The sequence below is a fragment of the Berghia stephanieae genome, chromosome 6 (genome assembly GCF_034508935.2).
Source record: "Berghia stephanieae isolate SIO BIC M18660-M18661 chromosome 6, UCSD_Bste_1.3, whole genome shotgun sequence".
NCBI classification, from domain to species: domain Eukaryota; kingdom Metazoa; phylum Mollusca; class Gastropoda; order Nudibranchia; family Aeolidiidae; genus Berghia; species Berghia stephanieae.
In genome coordinates, this window is record NC_088365.1 from 15269711 (window position 1) to 15291878 (window position 22168).

Genomic DNA, 22168 nt, shown 5'->3' on the forward strand with positions numbered 1-22168 from the left:
CATTTGAAATTGGAACATGCCCATTTTTCTATATTTTCACTAATTTATAATTAGTTTACTAACACTGATTTATGATTATGACAACCATGTTATTTTAATTATGCATAATTAGGCAACGTAATTTTAAAGCAGTTTACAAAACATAAATTGTTATTTCATTGCCACTTTTTTATGCCATTGTTGCCATAAATTCTGGACCTTCAGCCGAGAATACTCCCCCCCCCCCCTTCAAAAATTAAGTTAAACAAATCTTAATTAAAAATTACAGTCACTCTAACTTCGTTAGGTCATCTTGCAAGTTGTTGTTTACACGTGTAACGGTAAATAGTATTATCTCTCTATTGACACGAGCACGCCAAATTAAGCCCCAGGCAATAACTACTCTTTCTCAGTATTGTGTGACTGTGTGTGTCATATATTGAAAATTGGCTTAGCGAACCCTAGCACTTTTCAACAGTGTGTTGTCACTTACTTCACTATCATTCATTATCTGTGCTTCAGAATTCTTCATTCATATTTAACCCTTACTGGCAAAGTTCCATTTGTTTGCTTTCTGCCCTACTTTCTATGGTTCAATTCCATCTATCGCATCATTCTCATTCAGCTTCTGCAGTTGTTCAATCTGTAATTAATCAGCCATGGCTACTGGTGTTACAATTAGACACGAATTTATCCAGTTAGGAAAAGAATTAGGCCTTTCTGGTGAACAGTTATCCGCCTATGTGACAGAGAATGCAGAAAAAGAGATTACCAGAATAGAAGAAGAGGGAAGGCGGAATAATGAGCAGAGGAACAAAGAGTTGGAAATGCAATTGGAGACACAGAGAGAGCGTACCCGCCAAAAGGAAATTGAAATGTCTTTAACAAGAGACATGGCAGAAAACCGACTCTCTACCCATAGCCCCATTCCATCCAGTCAGGGCAATGGAAGCATTGATAAAGTCATGTCGTTCCCGGTAGAAACTTTCAACCCACACATTGAAGGGATTGATCAATGGTTAACGCGATTCCAGGAGTTAGCGATCTCATATGATCTTCCGGAGGACAAATGGGCACTCAAAGCGTCTCAGCATCTCAAGGGCAAAGCCTATGATGTGTATACTCGCCTGACACAGGACAACAAAAATAACTTTCAGGAGTTAAAGTCATCTTTACTGAGACATTTTGATGTCAGCGCAGAATCCTATCGTAGACGATTCCGAACATTAAAGAAGGACAGACATGAAACATACCACCAGTTGGCAGATCATCTGCAACTCAGCCTCCAACAATGGTTAAAACTATCTGGCAACCCAGACACCTATGAGGGATTAAACCAGCTTATCATGGTGGAACAGCTGAGAGATGCAATGCCCCTGGATGTCCGTCGTTTTGTCGATGAGCAAGGCGCTCATAAACTGGACGATATAGTAACATGTGCTGACCGGTTTGCAACAGCGCAAGAAAATCACCTCACAGAAAGGAGACAACACCGGATTCAAAACCCGTCCACCTCACACGAAGATAGAGCTACATCTCCACCACCATATGGAAAGAAGAACAACAATAGCCAATACGAAAGAAGTAACACAACACAACACAAACAACACGTATACTGCAAGAACTGTAATATGAAGGGACATTTGACAGAGGAATGCCGTCGCGACAACAAACGTAACGGTCCTCAAAAAGGAAAACCTGTCAGTGTAAACGTAGGCCGCACAGTTGGGAACCACCCACTTCATAAAACAAAAGAATCTTCGAATCACCCTCCAGTCATTGACACAGTCAAAGTAAATGGACAGAATGTGACCGTTCTCTACGACACGGGATTAGACTATCACGCGGTTGTAGCACGCGACTTGGTTCGGCCGGACCAATTCACAGGCGAAATGATCGAGATTCAATGCGCCACTACAGACAGCCCATCTCTGCAACTTCCGATAGCTAATATCGAAATAAACTCTCCATACGTAGTAGGAACTATACCTGCAGGAGTACTAGACGCACCTACTCACCCTCTCATCCTTGGATGCAAATACGTATTTCTCGGAACGCCCAAACACCCATTTCACGCCTGTCACATAAGGACAAGAGCACAGGATCAACGGAATATGCCGCCGTTATCACAAAATCCTGGACCAAAGGAAATGAGGAAGGCACAGACCGAGGACACTACTCTCTCACGCTACTTCGCCAAAGTGACGGAAGCTAGTGACAAAAATAGAAAGGGAGAATTCATAATACAACATGAGTTGTTATACAGAGTCTCTGGCAAAAAACGCCATCTGCTCGTCGTCCCCTCTACACATCGCCGACAGATTCTAGACATGGGACACAACATACCTTTCAAAGGACATGTGGGAATCGCTGCCACAACGGAGCGCATCTCAGCCCACTATTTCTGGCCTGGTATTTCGGATGACATCAAGAGCCATATAAAGTCATGTCAAAAAGGCCAATGGAAACCAGATCAAACAAACACAGCTCCAGTAACCTTAGGTTCGATTAGGACTGTAAACACTTCCGTTCAATACACGGGCGCAAACATCATGAGACATTATTCACGCACAAAGAGACGGAATAAAAATGATCTCAAGCGATGGAATCAAGATGATACAGCATTTTATTGATTCATTCCTTCATTCATTTATTCATTTATAAATTATTCATTCATTCATTGTTCATTCATTTATTCATTCATTCATTCATTCATCCATTCATTCGTTTATTCACTCATTTATCCAATCATTCATACATTTATTCCTCCCTTCATTCTTTCATTCATACATTATCCATTCATTCATTCATCTATTCACTCAGTTTTTCATTCATTCATTCATTCCTTGTCCACTTTGTTATTATATCACTCATTTCATTTTGTTGTTTGCCTCATTCATGAATTGTTTTCAATATGTTTACATTCCATAACGATTCATTCACCTATCATCCAATCACTCAGTGTTGTGAACACATTTTGTAACTATTGTAAATCTTACGATATTTTATTGTTTTGTATTTCAGACATCACTGTTAAACACTCTTCAATGCCTAATTACAATTGTTGAACAACCATTGAACAAGAGAGAGGTCCCAGCCACGAACTGAGTTGGTAAATATATCCTTCATTATTCTCTTTTACATGAGTTGGGCATCACGTAGTAACTATAGACATCGTGATTTGTTTTGCATAGTGATTTGTTTTAAATACATTTTTGGCATACTACTGTTACCGAAAACCACTTATATATTGTGTTCTGAAAAGTGAGTCTTTAAAAACTAAATAATAATAAAAGGAGTCTACTAGCCGTCGTGTTATATTTAGTGATAGATAACTTGGGATTATTTTGGCGTCCTATTATTGTTATCACACTCTAGTATATTAGCGTCATTGCGAATAATTGTACACAAACTAACGACGAGTCACACACATTGGTGATACATTTTTCGTAGTAACATAGTTTAGAGTACACGCGATTGACACATTGTTATTGACACAAGTCATAATAACTCCGCATTGTATTGACACATTGCTTTATAAGATAAAACGATAAAAGGCATCAAATTCAACATACATAATAAGTTGAAATAAGAGAGAGAGATTTCTAAAAATAGAACAGTTCATTCCAGTAAGTGTAAATAAATAAAACAGTCAGTAACAGTATCCTGTCAATATAATATATATAAAACATCGTAACTAATTTATTGCAAAAATGGAAGCATATAAAAGATACTTAAGTCTCGCAAAGGACTTAGAAATACCCAGGGAAGGATATTTTCATGGTGCGAAGAGAAAATAAAAGAAGAAAAAGAAGAAAGAATTCGTAGAGAAGAAAATGAAGAAAGAATTCGTAGAGAAGAAAATGAAGAAAGAATTCGTAGAGAAGAAAAAGAACATGAAGAAAGAATACGTAGAGAAGAACGAGAAGAAAGAGTCCAAGAAATGGAACTAAAAAGACAAATAGCTTTAGCAGAAGAAGAAACCAAAAGGACCCAAATGATGCTGGAAATTGAAAAAACAAAAACCGGTCATGAAAGAAAACATAATAATAGTGATGAATTTTTCGTGAAACTTCCACGCATGCCAACATACGATGAACGCTCAGACTGTCTAGAATCCTTCTTACACCGATTCGAAGTTCAGGCTAAAGGTTATCGTTGGCCAGAAAGCAAATGGGCCACAGCCTTGATTAACTGCTTATCTGGAGAACCGCTAAAAGTTTTCTATACCTTAACAACTGAAGATGCAGATAACTATGGTAAAATTAAAGACGCTCTACTAAAAAGTTTTAGATTAACGGAAGATGGTTACCAGGAAAGGTTCCACACTGCAAAACCGGAAAGTGGAGAAGACTTTAATACATTCGTGAACCGAATTACTCAATTTCTAAATCGGTGGCTTGAGTTGGCAAACGTAAAACAAGACGACTTTGCAGGCCTTTACTATCTCACGCTGAAGAATCGAATCTATCAAGCTTGCAACCCAGATTTAGTCGCATTCTTTAAAGAGAGAAAGCCAGAAAACTTGGACAAATTAAAAATCTACGCAGAAAACTTTAACAGCGCACATCCATTGACACCCCTTAGCAGAACATTGAAGGAACCATACTACGCTGCTGCTGCTCAGAGTCCAGGTACACCTAAAGTTCAGTACTCAAATAGAACGAGCCGATCAATCACTCGGAACACGCAAGTGAAACAAGATGATCATAGTAACAAACCATGGAGTTCAATAGAGACCATAGCCTATCAAAACAAAACAAGAAATAGCACTGACAATAATACTGAGTATAAGAAAACCAACAAACCTATAATTAAATGTCAATATTGTGGAATGAAAGGCCACACAGCAGACAAATGTTACAAAATCGTGGGATATCCAAAAGAAACTGCAAATGCATCACTCCAAACAAGTGTAAACAATCAGACACGAGTAATGTCAGGAGAAAATATAAATGTGTATTGCGTGAAAGGTATGTCACTTTTAACACAAACTCACAAATCAGGATCGCTATTTTTTTGTGAAGGCAAAGCTAATGGAACTGATTGCAAAATATTGAGTGACACAGGATGCAGTACAGTAGGAATAAAAGCATCTTTGATCAATGACGAAGACAAAACTGGAAAAACGGTACAATGCATCACATTCAGTGGCACAGTCGAAACCTTTGAAACAGCTAACCTGTACATAGAAACCCCATACTATACAGGAATAGTGGAATGCTGTATACTTCCCAACCCCGTCGCTGATGTTATTGTTGGCAATATAAAAGGTCTTAAAGACAACCCAACAGATGTAAAAGAATGGTCATTAACCCAAGAAACAGCTTGTCTAGCAGAAACAAGAAAGATGACTAAGACAACAGAGAAGCCAATGACTATTTCTCTAGAACCACAACAATTTGACAGGAACACGTTCATTGAAGAACAGAAAAAGGACCCGACTTTAACATCATATTTCAATATCGCAAACAAAGGGACGAAATCAAAAGTTGAATACATCATTGAAAAAGATATTCTGTTCAGGTTACATAGGAAAAGAAACAAAATAGCTAAACAACTGGTCACGCCGAGTATTTACAGAAACAAAATCCTTGGAATAGCGCACGATTCAATAACTTCTGGACATCTTGGGAGCTCTTCCACATTGAAGAGAATATCCGAGAATTTCACATGGCCTGGAATTACTAAAGACGTCCGAGAATATGTGAAATCGTGTGACACATGCCAAAGAAGAGTCGCAAAAGGCAGAATACCGAGATTGCCATTAGAGACAACCCCAGTTATTGAAAAAGTTTTAAAAAAAGTTGCAATTGACATTATAGGCCCTTTAACAAAATCAGATAGAAACCATACACACATACTAACACTAGTCGATTACGCAACCAGGTGGCCAGAAGCGATAGCATTGAAATCAACTACATCGGATCACATAGCTGAAGCATTGATGACAATTTTTACTAGAATAGGCATACCAAATGAGATACTGTCGGACAATGGACCCCAATTTACATCACATATGATGCATGAAACCATGAAACTCATGGGAATCCAACACTCATTCACAACTCCCTACCACCCCCAAGCAAATGGTCTTTGTGAAAGATTTAATGGCACTCTAAAGAATATGTTAAGAAAAGTGTCAGCAGAAAAACCAGATGATTGGGACAGATACTTACCAGCAATCCTATTTGCATATAGAGAAATACCCCAAGAATCTACAGGCTACTCCCCATTTGAGTTGATGTATGGACGATCACCTCGCGGCCCGATCAATATAGTAGCCGACATTTGTAAAGGGAATGAGGAGGACAATAACGAAATTATGTTTGCTTACGAATATGTAAGAAACCTGAAAGACAGAATAGAGGACACATGTAAGCTAGCACAGGAATCCGTCACTAAAAAAGCAGAGAAATACAAGGAATACTCCGATAGAAAAAGCAAGTCAAGAAAATTTGAGATTGGTGACAAAGTACTAATACTCTTACCCGATGACTCGAGTAAACTTTTAGCTACATAGAAAGGACCATTCAAAATAACAGCAGTAAAATCTAATGTTAATTACGAGATTCAAATTAACAACACAACAAAGACATTCCATGCAAACATGCTAAAAAAATATTTCGATAGAGACAGATTATCACAACCAATATTTAACCATGTTGAAGCTGCAAATGTAGGATTAATCATCGAAACTCACAGCGATGATGTCGAACTACAACACACCCCACAACACGGTAACTCTAAAAATAGTACAATTAATGACGTCACAATCAATCCTCAACTAAACGAATGTCAGAAACGAGAAATCAGGTCATTATTAGAAAAGTACCAGTCAGTCTTTACAGACGCACCCGGACATACAACATTAGTGGAACACGACATAAAGTTAACCACATCTACCCCTATCAACGTGAAAAACTATCCTATTCCATTTCACGCACGAGAACAAGTTGAAAAGGAAGTTAAGGATATGCTAGATACAGGAATAGTTAGATATTCTTCAAGCCCATACTCATCACCAATAGTAGTAGTGAAAAAGAAAGACGGATCGATAAGGCTATGTATCGACTTTCGCAAATTAAATGAAGCAACAGTGTTTGATGCAGAACCAATACCAAATCAAGAGAATTTATTTGCTGCCTTATCTCAAGCAAAATACATGACAAAATGTGATCTTTCTAGAGGTTACTGGCAGATTCCACTGAAAGAATCATGTAAGAAATACACAGCATTTCAATCACCATTAGGATTGTTAGAATTTAACTATATGCCATTTGGATTATCGACAGCCGCATCGACATTCCAAAGAATGATGCGTATGTTATTAAAAGACATCCCGTCTACACTCTCATACTTCGACGACGCATGTATTTTCTCAAACTCATGGACTGATCACATGACAACCTTAGAATTAGTGCTTGAAACATTAAAACGTAATTCTTTAACAACAAAACCGTCAAAAACAAGCATTGCATTTTACAAAATTGATTTTCTCGGTCATACCGTTGGTCATGGGACACAGACACCCGAGACAGAAAAACAAACAAAAATCGCACAATTGCAACCACCTAAGACAAAAAAAAGAAGTACGCAAAGTACTTGGGCTCCTAAATTTTTACAGGAAATACATTTACAACTTCGCGCACATGGCGACACCGCTAACAAATCTGACAAAGAATGGGTCACCGAACAAAATTGTTTGGACAGAAGCGTGTCAGAATAGCTTTAACCAATTAAAGGCATTACTCTGTTCAGAACCAATTCTTAAATTACCCGACATATCAAAAGAATTTGTTGTAAGAACTGACGCGTCTGATAAGGGCATCGCAGGTGTACTATTACAGGAGCATGAGGGAACTCTAATGCCTTGCTTATATGCAAGCAGAAAATTATTGGACAGAGAATCACGATACTCTGTAATAGAGCGTGAAGGACTGGCCATCGTCTTTGCTTTAAAGACATTCAGCAGATATCTACTGCTAAAAGAGTTTGTGGTCGAAACGGACCATAAACCACTCACGTACATAAGAAATAACAAAATGAATAATAGTAGAGTACTAAGGTGGAGTCTATTTTTGCAAAATTACACTTTCAGTATCTCTCACATACCAGGCTGTGAAAATATTCACGCCGACCTACTTTCTCGATTAGTGTAATGACGTGAGAAGGGTATAACTTAACCTCTCATGCATACTGTTAGTTACCTCGAAAATTATGCCAGATCAGAACGCACAATTTCGATAATTTTATTTGTAAACATGATGACCCAACTTAATGTAACATTGAGTATTGTTTGGATATATATACCATACCCATTCATGATTTGGGAAATCTTCTCTTTACTATTATTGTTATGAATTTTCACTCATTTATGATTAATAATTGAAATGTCAATATTCCATTTACATTTTCATTCATTTCATTCAGTAAATTACCTTCATATCATCGACTTAAATCATGCTTCATTGCCATCACTATTGTTTATCACAATGATTTGTAATCACATTGCCATCATGTTGTTCATCACAATGATTTGTAATCACAATCTTTCATTGTTATTGTCACCCATTCATATACCTACGTTAATATAAACATTTCCATGTCTAGTTAATAAATAATTTAATTGTAGCACAAATCATAACAATGGATTAATGCTAGAGTATCATGATAGTAAATTTACTTCCGTTTGTAAAATCTATCTTTCCCATAATGGTTAAAGAGTATATTTTAAACGTGGGTGGGGGGTGTCACAGTAAAGGTTGTTCACAATTATCTTATTAAATTTTATTTTATTAAGAACTGAATTCATCTCACTCCAGTTATATTTCGATAGGCTTAGATAAACTTTACCTTCTAATATTAGATCGTCTTTCCTTTTATAGCCTTCCCTCGAATTAATTTCTAATTAGTGAATACTTTTCGTTCTACATTCTGTCACGTAGCCACTTATTATAAAAGCTGATAGGTCTAACATTCGACACTCACTTTCTCTCCACAATCTATGCCGGACGGCCAGTCGCTCTATTCCTTCTATATACTGTAAGATTTTTATCTTTTGGGACTTTGTAGATATTATATCTACACCATTAAGACGCCGGAGCTTTTAACTTTGATTGTATAATCTTCAAGGATCAAACCCGAGCCCGCTGTCAAAGGATTACATATTAACCCATTACCAATTGCCTGGAAGTGGAATTTTACGAGTCCGATCCTGTTATCAGAGGAATAGATCATCCAAGCCCATTAACTGCCTGGAAACGTAAACTTACGAACCTGACATATTATCATAAGTTACGTAAAATATTCATATCTCTATTTGTAACTGCCACGATCACTGTTTATCTCTTTTAATTAAATTTCATCATTATTTTTATTTCATTGTAAACAAATCGTTAATTGTTTTTCATTTATAGTAACTAGTAAATTCTGGGGCCTCATTCTACATATATCTTTATGCATAGTCGAGTAGCTCTTTACTCACTTGAGACCATGACAGTGCCTATGCCCTGAGGTCTTGTCTCGTTCAAGAGTAGCTAAATTGCAATTACTGTCCTAGTCTCTCCGGTAATTCTCCGTTATTCTTTCTTACCAAAGCATCTGGATATCATTGGCTATCTAAAACAGGAACATTCTTCTGATTGGCTATTTTCACTTCACAAAACCAAATTCATATCTGAATCTAATCACACACACGCTAAGAAGCCCAAGAGAAAAGAGCTATCTCTCCAATTTCAAACTTGTAAAAGTTTGTCTATCTCGGCTGGAGGTAAAATGAATTATTGGATAACATTCAAAGTGGAACGAGATATTACTGTAAATTCATTTTAACCTGTTATTAATATTATAGTTGTGTATATATTTTAAGTGTGCTATTCCATGGATGTTCGTAATTTGGAATACCTGTACAAAACTATATCTATATTTATCTTATACTATAGTTAACATTTGCTTATGATCTATGCTATTTTTTCATTTATATTCAATATGTATATTGCTTGAATGTCTGTACCCTACCGCCAATCGCCGGCCACACATCATAACCTCAATTATAATTAATAAAAATAAATAAAGAAATACCAGGGACACAACCCTGTTAAATTCTCATCATGTAAGATAGCTCGACTGTCAGTTGATGTTTAAAACATATACTAACTACCATTATCATGGAGTTGCTGCTTCTCCTTGCCTTTGTCGGCAAATAAAGGCTATTATGATGTGTCGCTTAAGGACGATTCGGTGGCGAAAGACAAACTCGATTGGCTCTAAGACCTTGTTGTTTCAACTCTTAAATTGAAGGTCCTGGTCCTTTTCTGTGTCGTTGGAGCACCCAGTTGTGCTGAATCCCTGCATCCCAGTCCTTGAACAGCGGTAAAACCCTGATGTCAGCCTAACTACAACACAATGTTGTGATGTCCAGAAAACTCTGCAAAGCAGGCGCCAACCCTGGAACTAGCTGATACATTTGCCTCAGTCAAGCAAGCCGGCGGGATAAAGATAAGCCAAACGGGCTTATACCATTTTCAAATGTATTTTCCACAGACACATATGATTATATCAAAGTAAACAAATAAATATATAATAGATTAGATCCACTCAATTAGAGCTATTCTTCCTGATATTAACTAAGTACTTATTCTTTCTATCTTTTCCTGTAACAATCTAATTAAACTTTATGTATAGAATTGTTATTATTGCATTTGGGCGTTACTATTATTGTCTTGACTCACTTGTTATTAATACAATTAAGTTATAAGGGACCCTAAGGCAATTCTTAATCACTCCTAGATTAAACCTGAGCCGTTTGTGATATAGGTTGAGTGGTGCAGCTGGTAACGAGAGCCATAGCGCGCATACTAGCTCGAATCCAGACCATTGAGCTATCGGTTGGACTCGATCCGACAACAATAACACACAACCCGCCACAATTGCTATGACTATAATAAAGGGTACCTACCCTATAGCCCTGCCGGCACTTATTGTTGCAACAGCTGTTCGTAGAATCTTGGGACTCGTTAGAAAAATGTCGTAATCTTTGTCTCTGGGTCATAAATAGATTAATGATTGTTAAAAACGAATAATGATTAGTAGATGAATCCATGAATCCATAAGTAAATGACAATTTTGATGAATAAATAAATAACAAATAAATTGATAATACATAAATTTAGATATGCCAAATAAATGAATGAATAAAAAATTAAGAAATAGTATATAAATAACTGAATAACAAATAAATAAATGAGTGAAAGATAGAACTAATCGAGTTATAGATAGTATGCGATTGGCTAAGAAGCTCACAACATTGCCATCCGGAAGTATAACGGACCAACACACTAAACTATGTGTAACCATGAACTTTTATAGTCTGGATAATACAGTTAAGTGAGAATTACTCATAAACGTGGATGGCAAAAAAAAACAATAACAAAGACCGGAATGACATCAACCTCATTCTATCTATAGAATTACACCTACAAGAAATACCATAGCTGCGAAACAAAAACAAAAAATAGATCTAGTCGCGATTTGAATGTTTTATCATAAGAATGTTCGTTTTCATGTCATGGAAATCCAGAACAGGGCGGACCGGTTGTGTTCTTTTAAGCCTGTCCTTACCAGCCATTTTCAGAATTTTCCCCACAATTTCACTCCCACCCAACACAAAAACAAGACATTTCTTACTCAAACAGAAATGCAACAAGCACATTCTATACATATAACATTGTGCAACGATATGAACTCTATTACAGAATGTCAAGTTTTTATAGCTATAGCAAAATGAAATGAAATCTGGATGAGAAAAGTGGCGGGTGCATCGTAACAAATGTGACGATTTTCCAACAGGTGGTAAGGAGAGGGTTAGACACTAGACGCAAAATCTCAATTATTTTTATTGCCAATAGGGAATGAGATTAGCCGAAGAGTAGCGTCCCTTGATTGGACGTCACCTTACAGAGAGAACGTCATTTGGTTTTGTGCATGCGTCTCTCGTCCTCGCTTTCGGTGAGGTGTCTCATGCCGCTTTCACCGGAAGCGAGGACGAGAGACGCATGCGCAAAACCAACATGACGTTCTCTCTCTAATAACTTCTCCGCCGGTGACGTCCAATCAAGAGACGCTACTCTTCCGCTAATCTCATTCCCTATATAATTTTCATACCTTAATTCCTTGGGACACGTCTCTTTGTATTTGTTATAAAAACTTCCAGGGAGATCGCAGTGGAAATATCCCTCCCAGAATTTACGTAACCAAACCGACGCACTGTCGTCAAAAGCATTTAGAGTTTGAATATGATCCTGGTAGAAGAAGAATATATATAAACTTATTATCATGCTTTTGCATGTTGTAAAAATGAAGATGTTTATTGCCCTTGAGTTTTGTTTTGAGGAAAGGAAAATAGTATTTCCCAAAATGGCATAATAACAAAACCGTAAGAATTCAAGAAATATTTATATCTCACACTTATCCGGCTTTTTATACTTAAAAAAAAAAGAAATTGACGCTTACTGGTATCTTTACTATTTATATATATATATATATATATATATATATATATATATATATATATATCTGATTTTAAAGATTTTCAAAGAGAAAGCGTCATGGACAATGTTATCTCCGATTTTGGAGGACCTACACTGGCTACCAGTATAGTTTAGAATTGAATTTAAAATGCTCACCCATGTTTTCAATTGCTTAAACAATTCTGCTCCTGTTTACCTTCAGGAACTTATCCACCTTTATGAACCCAGTCGAAATTTAAGATCTGCTAATTTAAATATCCAAAGGGAACCCCCAAAAGCGTTAGTTTTTCATTTGAGAAATCCTTTGACCAACTTGATCCCCTACTGTGGAACTCCATCAGTATTGAAACTTAAAAATAGTGAAAATCCACTTATCTTTAGAAAACGGTTAAAAACTAACCTTTTCTGTAGGGCATATAATTTGGACTCTTAGTATGTCTTTTATTATAATATATTATGTTATCATCGAATGTATGTGGTTTTAACATGCCAGTTCTATATTTGTGTATGATACATGATGAGAGATATATAAGGGTGACGCCTCCAGCGCACTTTGGAAATTTCATCGAAATTCACTCGTCCTTTCAGTCCTCCTTCATTTCGATGAAATTTCCAAAAGCGCGCTGGATCACTCCTTCGTCGCTTCGCTCCTCAGTCGTTGACGTCACCCTTATATATCTCTACTCCCTATATACATTGTATAAATTTTTAAAATCTTAAACTACTTACTTAGTAGTCAAGTAGGGCCCCTCAGGGACTAAGAAAGTAAAAATAAAAAAATATAAAAAAGTAGTGAAGCGGCGATAAAGTCTTCAAGGTGTTGAAGGGATAAAATAAAAAAATTAAAAAAAAGGAGGAAGCGGCGATAAAGTCTTCAAGGGCTTTAAGGTAGTAAACAATTTATTAGAATTTTAAAAAGTAGTTAAAAAGTTATCAGTAGGGAGATACTAAGACAATGATAAAGTATAAAAGTAAAATAATAGAGAAGCGGCGATAAAGTCCTCAGGAGGTTGAAGGTATTAAATAATTATTATTTTTAGCCCCCTCAAATATGAAGGATCTAAAATTTTAAAATGTTTATCCGTTGCCAAATTGAAACCAAGCATTTGTTTATCCGTTACCAAATTGAAACCAAGCATTTGTTTACGCGTTGTCAAATTGAATCCAAGCAGATATAATATCTAATAAAATGGAAGAGATATATTGCCTGAAGTGTCGGCAACGAACCGAAACTAAAAACATTCAACAGGTAGATAATAGATTGAAAGGTGAATGCGTTATCTGCTCTTCAAAGAAAAATCGATTTATAAAAGGGAGTGGTTGGACTGATTTACCTTTTGAATTTCATTTACCAGGATACAATTTCGCAGGTCCCGGAACTAAACTAGACAAAAGACTAGATTCAAATGATAAGCCTTTACCTCATTCAATTCCTATAAATGAATTAGACGAAATAGCAATGAGACATGATATATGTTATAGAGATAATGAAGATAGAAAAGATTGCGATCGATCCATGTTAAAAGAATTAAAAACTGTCAAAACTAAAGGTTTTAAAGAATGGTTAGATAGAAGATTAATAACCAATCTAATTGGTGCTAAACATACTTTAGGATTAGGAGTGAATGATTGACAATTAGCCTCTGAACTACATAAACCAATAAGAAAGAAATTTCCTAAGAGAAAGGTAGTAGTTTATTATATAGATGATACTTGGGCTATTGATTTAGCTGATATGCAACAATTCTCAAAAGAAAATAAACATATTAAATATCTATTAATGGTTATAGATATATTTAGTAAATACGGTTGGATAGTTCCATTAAGAAATAAAACAGGAATAGAAGTAACTAAAGCATTTGAATCTATATTAAATAAAGGTAGAAAACCTAATAAGATTTGGAGTGATTCGGGTAAGGAGTTTTATAATAAATCATTTAAACAATTATTAGATAAAAATAATATAATTTTATATTCTACTCAAAATGAAGAGAAATCAACAGTAGTAGAAAGATGGATTAAAACAATGAAAAATAAAATCTATAAGCATTTCACCGCAACTAACTCAAATAAATATTATAATGTATTAGACAATTTATTAAATGAATATAATAATTCCCATCACTCAACTATTAATATGTCACCAATAGAAGGAAGTAAAAAATCAAACGAAGAAGAAATATATAATAAAGTATTTAAAGAAGAGCATTCGCCAACTGAAAACTGGCTGAGTAAGATCAAAGAGAGAGGGAATGGGGATACCCCTCTCATGCGCATAATGAACGGTGCCCCCGTTTCGAGCCGAAATAAGTCCCGGCAACCCTTGTACGCAGAATCCCTGACTACGGACAGAGCTGCACATACGAGATGGAAGTCGGTTTGGACGAATTCAATCCCTCGTGGGGGCGGGGACCTACACTCCTCTAAGCTTGGTGAGAAGTTGCCAGGCTTTGATACCAGTAAGAGGAGACACTGGGTAGCTGCGAATCGGCTTCGGTCGAGGAGCTGCCTAACGGCCGGTGCGTTACATCAGTGGGGTCTAACTTCCTGTCCTTTATGTCCACGCTGTGGACAAGAACCCGAAACGGCAGAGCATCTAGTCGAAAGGTGTGTTGTGACGATGCTACCAGGCGGGTTCGCGACGGTGCACGAATGCGGACCGGACTTTGCTGATTGGGTCGATCGTCATAACATAATAGTGTGAACCATAAGAAGCTGCTGCCAACTGAAAGTAAATTTAATATTAACGATAGGGTTAGAATAGTTAAATATAAAAATAAATTTGAAAAGGGATATACAACTAATTGGACTAAAGAGATATTTAAAATAGTTACTGTTTTGCCTACTATTCCAACTACATATAAAATTAAAGATTTAAGCGGAGAAGAAGTATTAGGATCTTTTTATCAAGAAGAACTACAACTATCTAAATTTTAACTAATGAAATGGAAGTAAAAATTCAATCAAAATCTAGTCAATTAATTAACGTTTCTTTTAAAGGATCTGAATATAATCTAAGATTTAATCCTTCAATGTATTATAATTATCCATTAGAATTAGCTCTTCATTATATTTCCACTTATAATACTATTCCTAATTTAACTAATTCTAAAATAGATATTAGATATGTAGATCTAAATGATAATAACACAACTAAAACTTTAGAAATTAATATTCCTACGGGAGCTTATGAAATATCAGATATTAATAATTATATAGTTAATAAACTAACATCTATAGGATTAGAAGAAGATGTATTCCTACTAGAGCCAAATAACCAAACAGCAAAATCTATTATAAAAATAAAAGCTCCTATTTATTGGGTTGAGATGAACAATGATTTAAAAAGTATTCTAGGGTTTAATAATAATAGATTACATGATGATGAAAACATTTCGGAGAACAACGTTCAAATAACAAAAATAAATTCAATTAATATAGAAGTAGATATAATAGAAGGTTCAACTGTTAATGGTTCTAAAAAACCTATTATCTATTCTTTCTTTCCTAATGTAGGTTTCGGTTATAAAATTATTAATAATATAAATAATCCTATATATCTACCAGTTTTCACTAATCCAATTTCAAATATAAAAATTAGAATAACTGATCAAGATGGAAATCTAATTAATAATCAAAATGAATTGGTGGATTTAAGATTTCATTTAAGAGAAGCTTAAAATTGTTCCTTTAAAAATGGCTTATACTGGAATCAAGATTAACGTATCAGATCATCAAAAGAAAAAGATTCAAAACTCTACTGATAAGATATCTCTTGTCTTTACTTATGAAGATTTAATGACTGAAGGAAACGATGAGATTTACCTTACTAATACTCAACTAAATAAAATTTAAAAAGCTATTGATAATAAAAAGGGTGTTAAACTAAACATCTCAAAAACACAACAAGAATTCAATATTAAACACGGGGGTTTCTTAGGAGCACTTGCAGCTTTAGGTAGTAGAGCTTTACCAATGGTAGCTAGTAAAGTTTTACCAGCATTAGGAATTGGAGCTTTAACTGGAGCTGTATCAACTGGAGTATCTAAACTATTAGGTAACGGTCTATATCTTAAAAAAGGTGGATGTGTTTGTCAAATAGAATCCCATGGAGAAGGACTAATTCTAAAACCTTATAGGGGGAAACATAATCTAACTAGAGATGGGTTTTATAATGGAGAAGGTTTATATCTTAAGAAAGGAGATGGATTATTTGATTTTTTAAAATCTGTCCCCCTTCTAGGGGCTTTATTTTAGATATATTAAATGAATCCAATATTCTATAAAAGTTTATCAAACTTAGATATAATCAATATGATTAAAGATCCTAACTTTAAAGGATGTTTTATGAGAGATGAATTAGATACCCCAAGTAAAATAGAATCAGGAGTATTAAATTTAGATACTTCAGATAACAATGGAACCCACTGGACTTGTTGGATAAAGAAAGGAAACTTAATATTATATTTTGATTCTTTTGGTTTAGTTCCACCAATAGAGATGATTAATTATTTTAAAAAAGATAAAACTTATAAAGGTATCTATTATTCTAATATGATCGTTCAACCAGATAACAGTGTTATATGCGGTCACCTATGCGTCTTTATAATTAATTCTAAACCTAAGACATTAAAAGATTTTATTTCTTTAATAAATTACTTACTATAAAAATGGATCAAATAATAAGAGAAAATATAAGATTAAAAAAGAAATTATTAAACGATTCTATTAACGATAAAACTAGAGATTTCTATTCTCAGCTAGAACTAGAAAAACAACAACAACCAATAATAGATGCTTTAAAGAAAGAAGGAGAAGAGAATAGAAAAGCATTAAAAGAGTTAAAACCAAAAGCAGCTAATTCTTATCAATTTCACCAGGACCTATAGGAGCTAAATATTTAGCTAAAAGTAAAGTAGATAATTTAAATCCATTCTTAAGATTAATCGATGATCAAGTTTATTTAAGAAATACTCCTATTAAATTTTTAGGTGATAATATAGTTATTGAAGATAAAATTTTTCCTATGAATGAAAATCTATATAAATTAGTCTCCAGAGATAAAAATATAAATTATTATAATCTTTCAGAAGAAGATAAAAATATTTACTTTGATTTAGCAACCTCTTTAAATTTCTTCGATGGAGGAAAAGGTAGTGGAGGATTTAGTAGTAAAGATTATAAGATATATAAACAAATTAAAGAAGAAAAAATTCAATATATAGATTTTGATAAAGAATTAGAAGAGTTAAATCAAATAGAAAGAGGAATTCCCTTTATTGAAGAATATGAAGGAGATGGTATTATTAAAGATCCTGATTATTTATTAAAAAGATTAAAACTTCTATTAGCTTCTAATAAAGCTGGGAATACAGGAGTCATAAATGAAATATCAGATATTCTAAAATATTTATATGAAACAAATAAACTAAGTAAAGATAAATTTATAAAATTAACTAAACAATTTTTTTCTTTATAAAATGCTGATCAAAAAAGAAAGAAAGAAGAAGAAAGGTAAAGGGATAATGGATTCTATAATTTCTGCTATCTTTTCAGAAACATCAAAGAAACTAGCTTCCTCTGCAGCAGAGGCTGCTATTAAAACAGCTGCTACTAAAGGAACAGAAAGAATTATTAATTCTATTGGAGATAAAGGAACTAATAAAACAACACCTTCTTCTTCCACCTCTACTTCTAATGATAAACCACTTCCTATGAAGAAAGTAGAAAATATTTTTAAAGGAACATCAATAAAATTTATCAAATAATTATCCTTTATAAAATGGCAGCTATAAATTCTAAAGAAATATTTAATGTAGATGAATCAAGTTTATTTGAAGATGGTGGTATTAGAGAGTTTGAATATTTTGAATTCTTCCCTGTAGATTCTAATAATAATCTAAACAATGCAGGTAATATTGATATAGTTATTCAACAACAGGATCTTATCACTCTTCCTTCTGAAGGTTATCTATACTTTGAAGGAGAACTAGCTAAGAAAGCTGGAGATTTTACTGATAATGATAAAAACGATGTAGCCCTGATAAATAATTCTATGATGTATCTATTTTCTAATATCACTTATTATTTGAATGGACAAGAAGTAGAAAATATTAATAATCCTGGACAAACCACTACGATGATGGGAATGCTTAAATATTCTCCAGCTCAATCAGCTATAGAAGGTTTAAGTATGTGTTGGCTCCCTGATATGGCTTATGATGATAATAAAGAAAACGATTCTATGACTTTAAGATCTAACTTTAAAAAGTTTTCTTTTAACGTTCCCCTAAAACATATTTTCGGATTTATGGAAGACTATAATAAAATTCTTTATGGAGTGAAACAACTAATTAGACTTAAAAGAGTAATCAATAACGATTTCATTCAAGTTAAAGAAGGAACGAATAAAGAAGACTTTAAAATCACTTTAAATAAAACATCTCTATATATTCCAATTATTAAACCATCTCTAGAAGAAGAAAATAAACTTTATAAATCTATTGAAAATAAATCAGTTATCGATATTCTATTCAGAGGAAGGTTTACTCAAACTTATGCTCTAATGGAAAATTCAAATAGATTAGATTGGAGCTTTCAAAATACAACAGGAAAACCTAGATATCTTATTATTGGATTTCAAAAGGAATCAGAATTAAATTCTAAATCAAACTTCAACAATCTAGAACTAGAAGAAATTCACGTTGAGTTAAACACAAGAAGATATCCTAATCAAGATCTAGAGGTTGATTTCCAAAATAATAAATATTCTAGAATCTTTAAAGAGACATACGATTTTAAAAGAAAGTTTTATGATACTGATGAAGCTAATAGTATCAGTATGTTATCTTTTAAAAACCTATTCCCAGTATTCGTAGTAGACGTTTCCAAACATGAAGACAGAACTAATATTTCTAATATTGATATTAAAGTAAAAGCTAAATTTAATAGAGCACCAGGAACGGCAGTAACAGCCTATGGAACTCTAATCTCAGACGTTAATATAACCCTTGAATCTACAGGTAAGAGATTCAATATTATTAAATAAAAATGGATATTGAAAATTTATCGAGTAAAAAGAAAGTAATAAGAAAAAATAATCCTGAACTACCTAATAGTATTAGAGGAATTATCGTTGGTAAATCGGGATGTGGTAAAACTAATCTTTTAATGAATCTATTATTGAAAAATAATTTATTAGATTATGATAATTTAATGGTTTATGGTAAATCCCTATTTCAAGAAGAATATGAACTATTAAAAAGATTAGAAGAATTTCCTAAAGACGTAGTGCTAAGGCTTTTTCAAGTTCAAAATGATTTAGAATTAAATAGTATTATTAATCATTTAAAATCTAATGGAATATATAATCCTGAAATAAAAGTTAGTTTCTTTGATAATGATGAAGATATTTTAGATCCTAGAGATATTTCAAGAATAAATAAGAATCTAATTATATTTGATGATGTTATAGGAGAAAAACAAAAAGTATGCGAAAATTATTATACTAGAGGGAGACATTCTAATATTGATTGTTTTTATATCTCTCAGAATTATTTTAGGTTACCTAGACAGACTATAAGAGAGAATGCTAATCTAATTATTTTATTTCCTCAAGATAAAAGAAGTTTAAGTTTTATTCATCAAGATTGTGCATGGGATGATTTTGATTATAATGAATTCAGGAAGTTATGTTCTAAGATCTGGAATGAAGATTTCGGTTTTCTAACTATTGATTTATCTAAGAAGAAGGAAACTGGAAAGTATAAAAATAAATTAACTCCTTTACTTTTTTAATTTAAAAATTATTCTTAAAAAATGGATATATTTGGAAGATATAATCTTACTATTTCTAAAAACACTAAAAACGATGATTATATTGAAAAGGGTTTATCTAAAGGAGAGATAAACATGAATAATAATAAAATTACTAATCTAGCTGCTCCTACTGAAGATAATGATGCTGCTAATAAATTATATGTTGATCGAGAAGCTATTAATAAATCTACTCAAGCTTTAAATATAGCTAATAATAATTTTAGAAGTTTTAGAGATGGAAATATTCCAATGACAGGTGATTTAAATATGAATAATAATAAAATTACTAATATAGCTGATCCTATAGAAGATAGTGATTCAACTAATAAAAAATATGTTGATGATAAAATAAACTTTGAAGTTGCTGGAGAATCAAATATTATTAAGGGTTTGATTAATGATAGAATCTTAAAAGTTTATGATGGAAAACTAAAAGGAGGTGAGTCTATTACTTTAGATGAGATAGATAGAAGTAAATATAACTTCTTCTTAATAGAGTACATTCTATATAGTGGATTTAATAGTGGTATAATTCATATTAGAAATGGAATATCATTTTTAACTGGATATTTAGATAATATAATGGAAAGTGGTAGAATGGAGATGGGAATAGTTGAAGTGAATTATAACCAAACAAGTAGAGTATTTACCCCCAGAATAGCTTACAGGCAATCGGGGAATTGGAATACAGTTAATATGAGAAATAATAAATCTTCTTATTACGTATCTAAGATTTATCTTATATAAATGGATGGAAGAAAAATATCAGAATTTAGTAATATAGAAAGTTTTAGAAAGAATGAAGTAAAAGAAGCAAAGGAAAATATTAAAAAAGAAATAATTAAATCTAAAAGGATAATTGATATCATAGAAGTAACAGAGATTTTTTTATTATTTATTAGTTTAATTACTTCTTCTTTAAGTGCTATCCTAAAAAACCAACCAGAAGTAACTATTCTTGCTGCTATAGCTAGTTTCTTTAATGGTTTAAATATTGCAACTAAAATAAAAAATAGTAATGAAGAAAAGAAATTATTATCTTTTAAACATAAGAGGAAACAGTTAAATATAAAAATATCAAAAGCTTTAGATGATGAATTAATGGACCATTCTGATTTTGAAAGTATAATTGATATGACTGATGAAGGTAATTAAAAATGTTTCTTATAAAATGGCTCAAGTAGATTTCCTGAATAAAATAAATAATATCAAATCCTTTACTAAAATTAGTGAGTTAGAGGTTGATGAGGAATATCTAATTGAAGAAGCCAAAATTATTGAAACTAAATATGGAAAGAGTATTCAAGTAACCTTTGATGATGATACTAAAGTTTTTCTTCCTAAGAGGTATTCAGTTATTTAAAAAAGTGAATTAAAGTTTCTAGAAGGATTATCTCTAGTTTATAAAGGTAAAGATGAAAAGATGGATTTAATTGAATTTAAGAATCATGATGAATAAAGTATCTATGGAGATCTAATAATAAATCTTTTCTTTTATTATCTATTACTTTTAACTCTTGATTACAGGAGTGGCAAGCTACCCCTCTTATATTATTTGTTACTTTTAAATGGATATGCTCGATATTTCTATCTCTATTAGATTTAAACTCAGATGAGCAGAAGTCGCATACAGCTAAATTAATATAATAATCATAGACTCTTTCAAAATGATTAAAGTCTATAAATTTAATTCCTTGTTTACTCCAACTATAATAAGTTTTTACTTTATGATTTATTTTATTATATTCTCTATGATAAGCTAAAAACTTTTCTCTATTATTTCTTTTCCATTCATTATATTTATTTTTAAATTTTTCTTTATTCTCTTCATAATTCTTTTT

The 22168-nt window shown here is 33.1% G+C and overlaps 2 protein-coding genes across 2 annotated transcripts in view; one reads left to right on the top strand and one right to left on the bottom strand.

Annotated features, from left to right (window-relative positions):
• Nucleotides 1-22168, bottom strand: part of LOC144974559 (uncharacterized) — a gene marked incomplete in the record, with an annotated part of 72966 nt that overhangs the window by 11751 nt on the left and 39047 nt on the right. The window contains 2 exon segments of the mRNA XM_078917542.1: nt 10940-11023; nt 12145-12281. Of these exon segments, the coding sequence (XP_078773668.1) occupies nt 10940-11023; nt 12145-12281 (221 nt within the window).
• Nucleotides 639-2612, top strand: LOC144975530 (uncharacterized). The gene has a single exon (XM_078919695.1). The coding sequence runs from the start codon at nt 639-641 to the stop codon at nt 2610-2612; it is 1974 nt and encodes a 657-aa protein (XP_078775821.1).

Coding starts and splice junctions, on each gene's coding strand:
- LOC144975530 (XM_078919695.1), top strand. CDS start 639: ATGGCTACTGGTGTTACAATTAGACACGAATTTATCCAGTTAGGAAAA.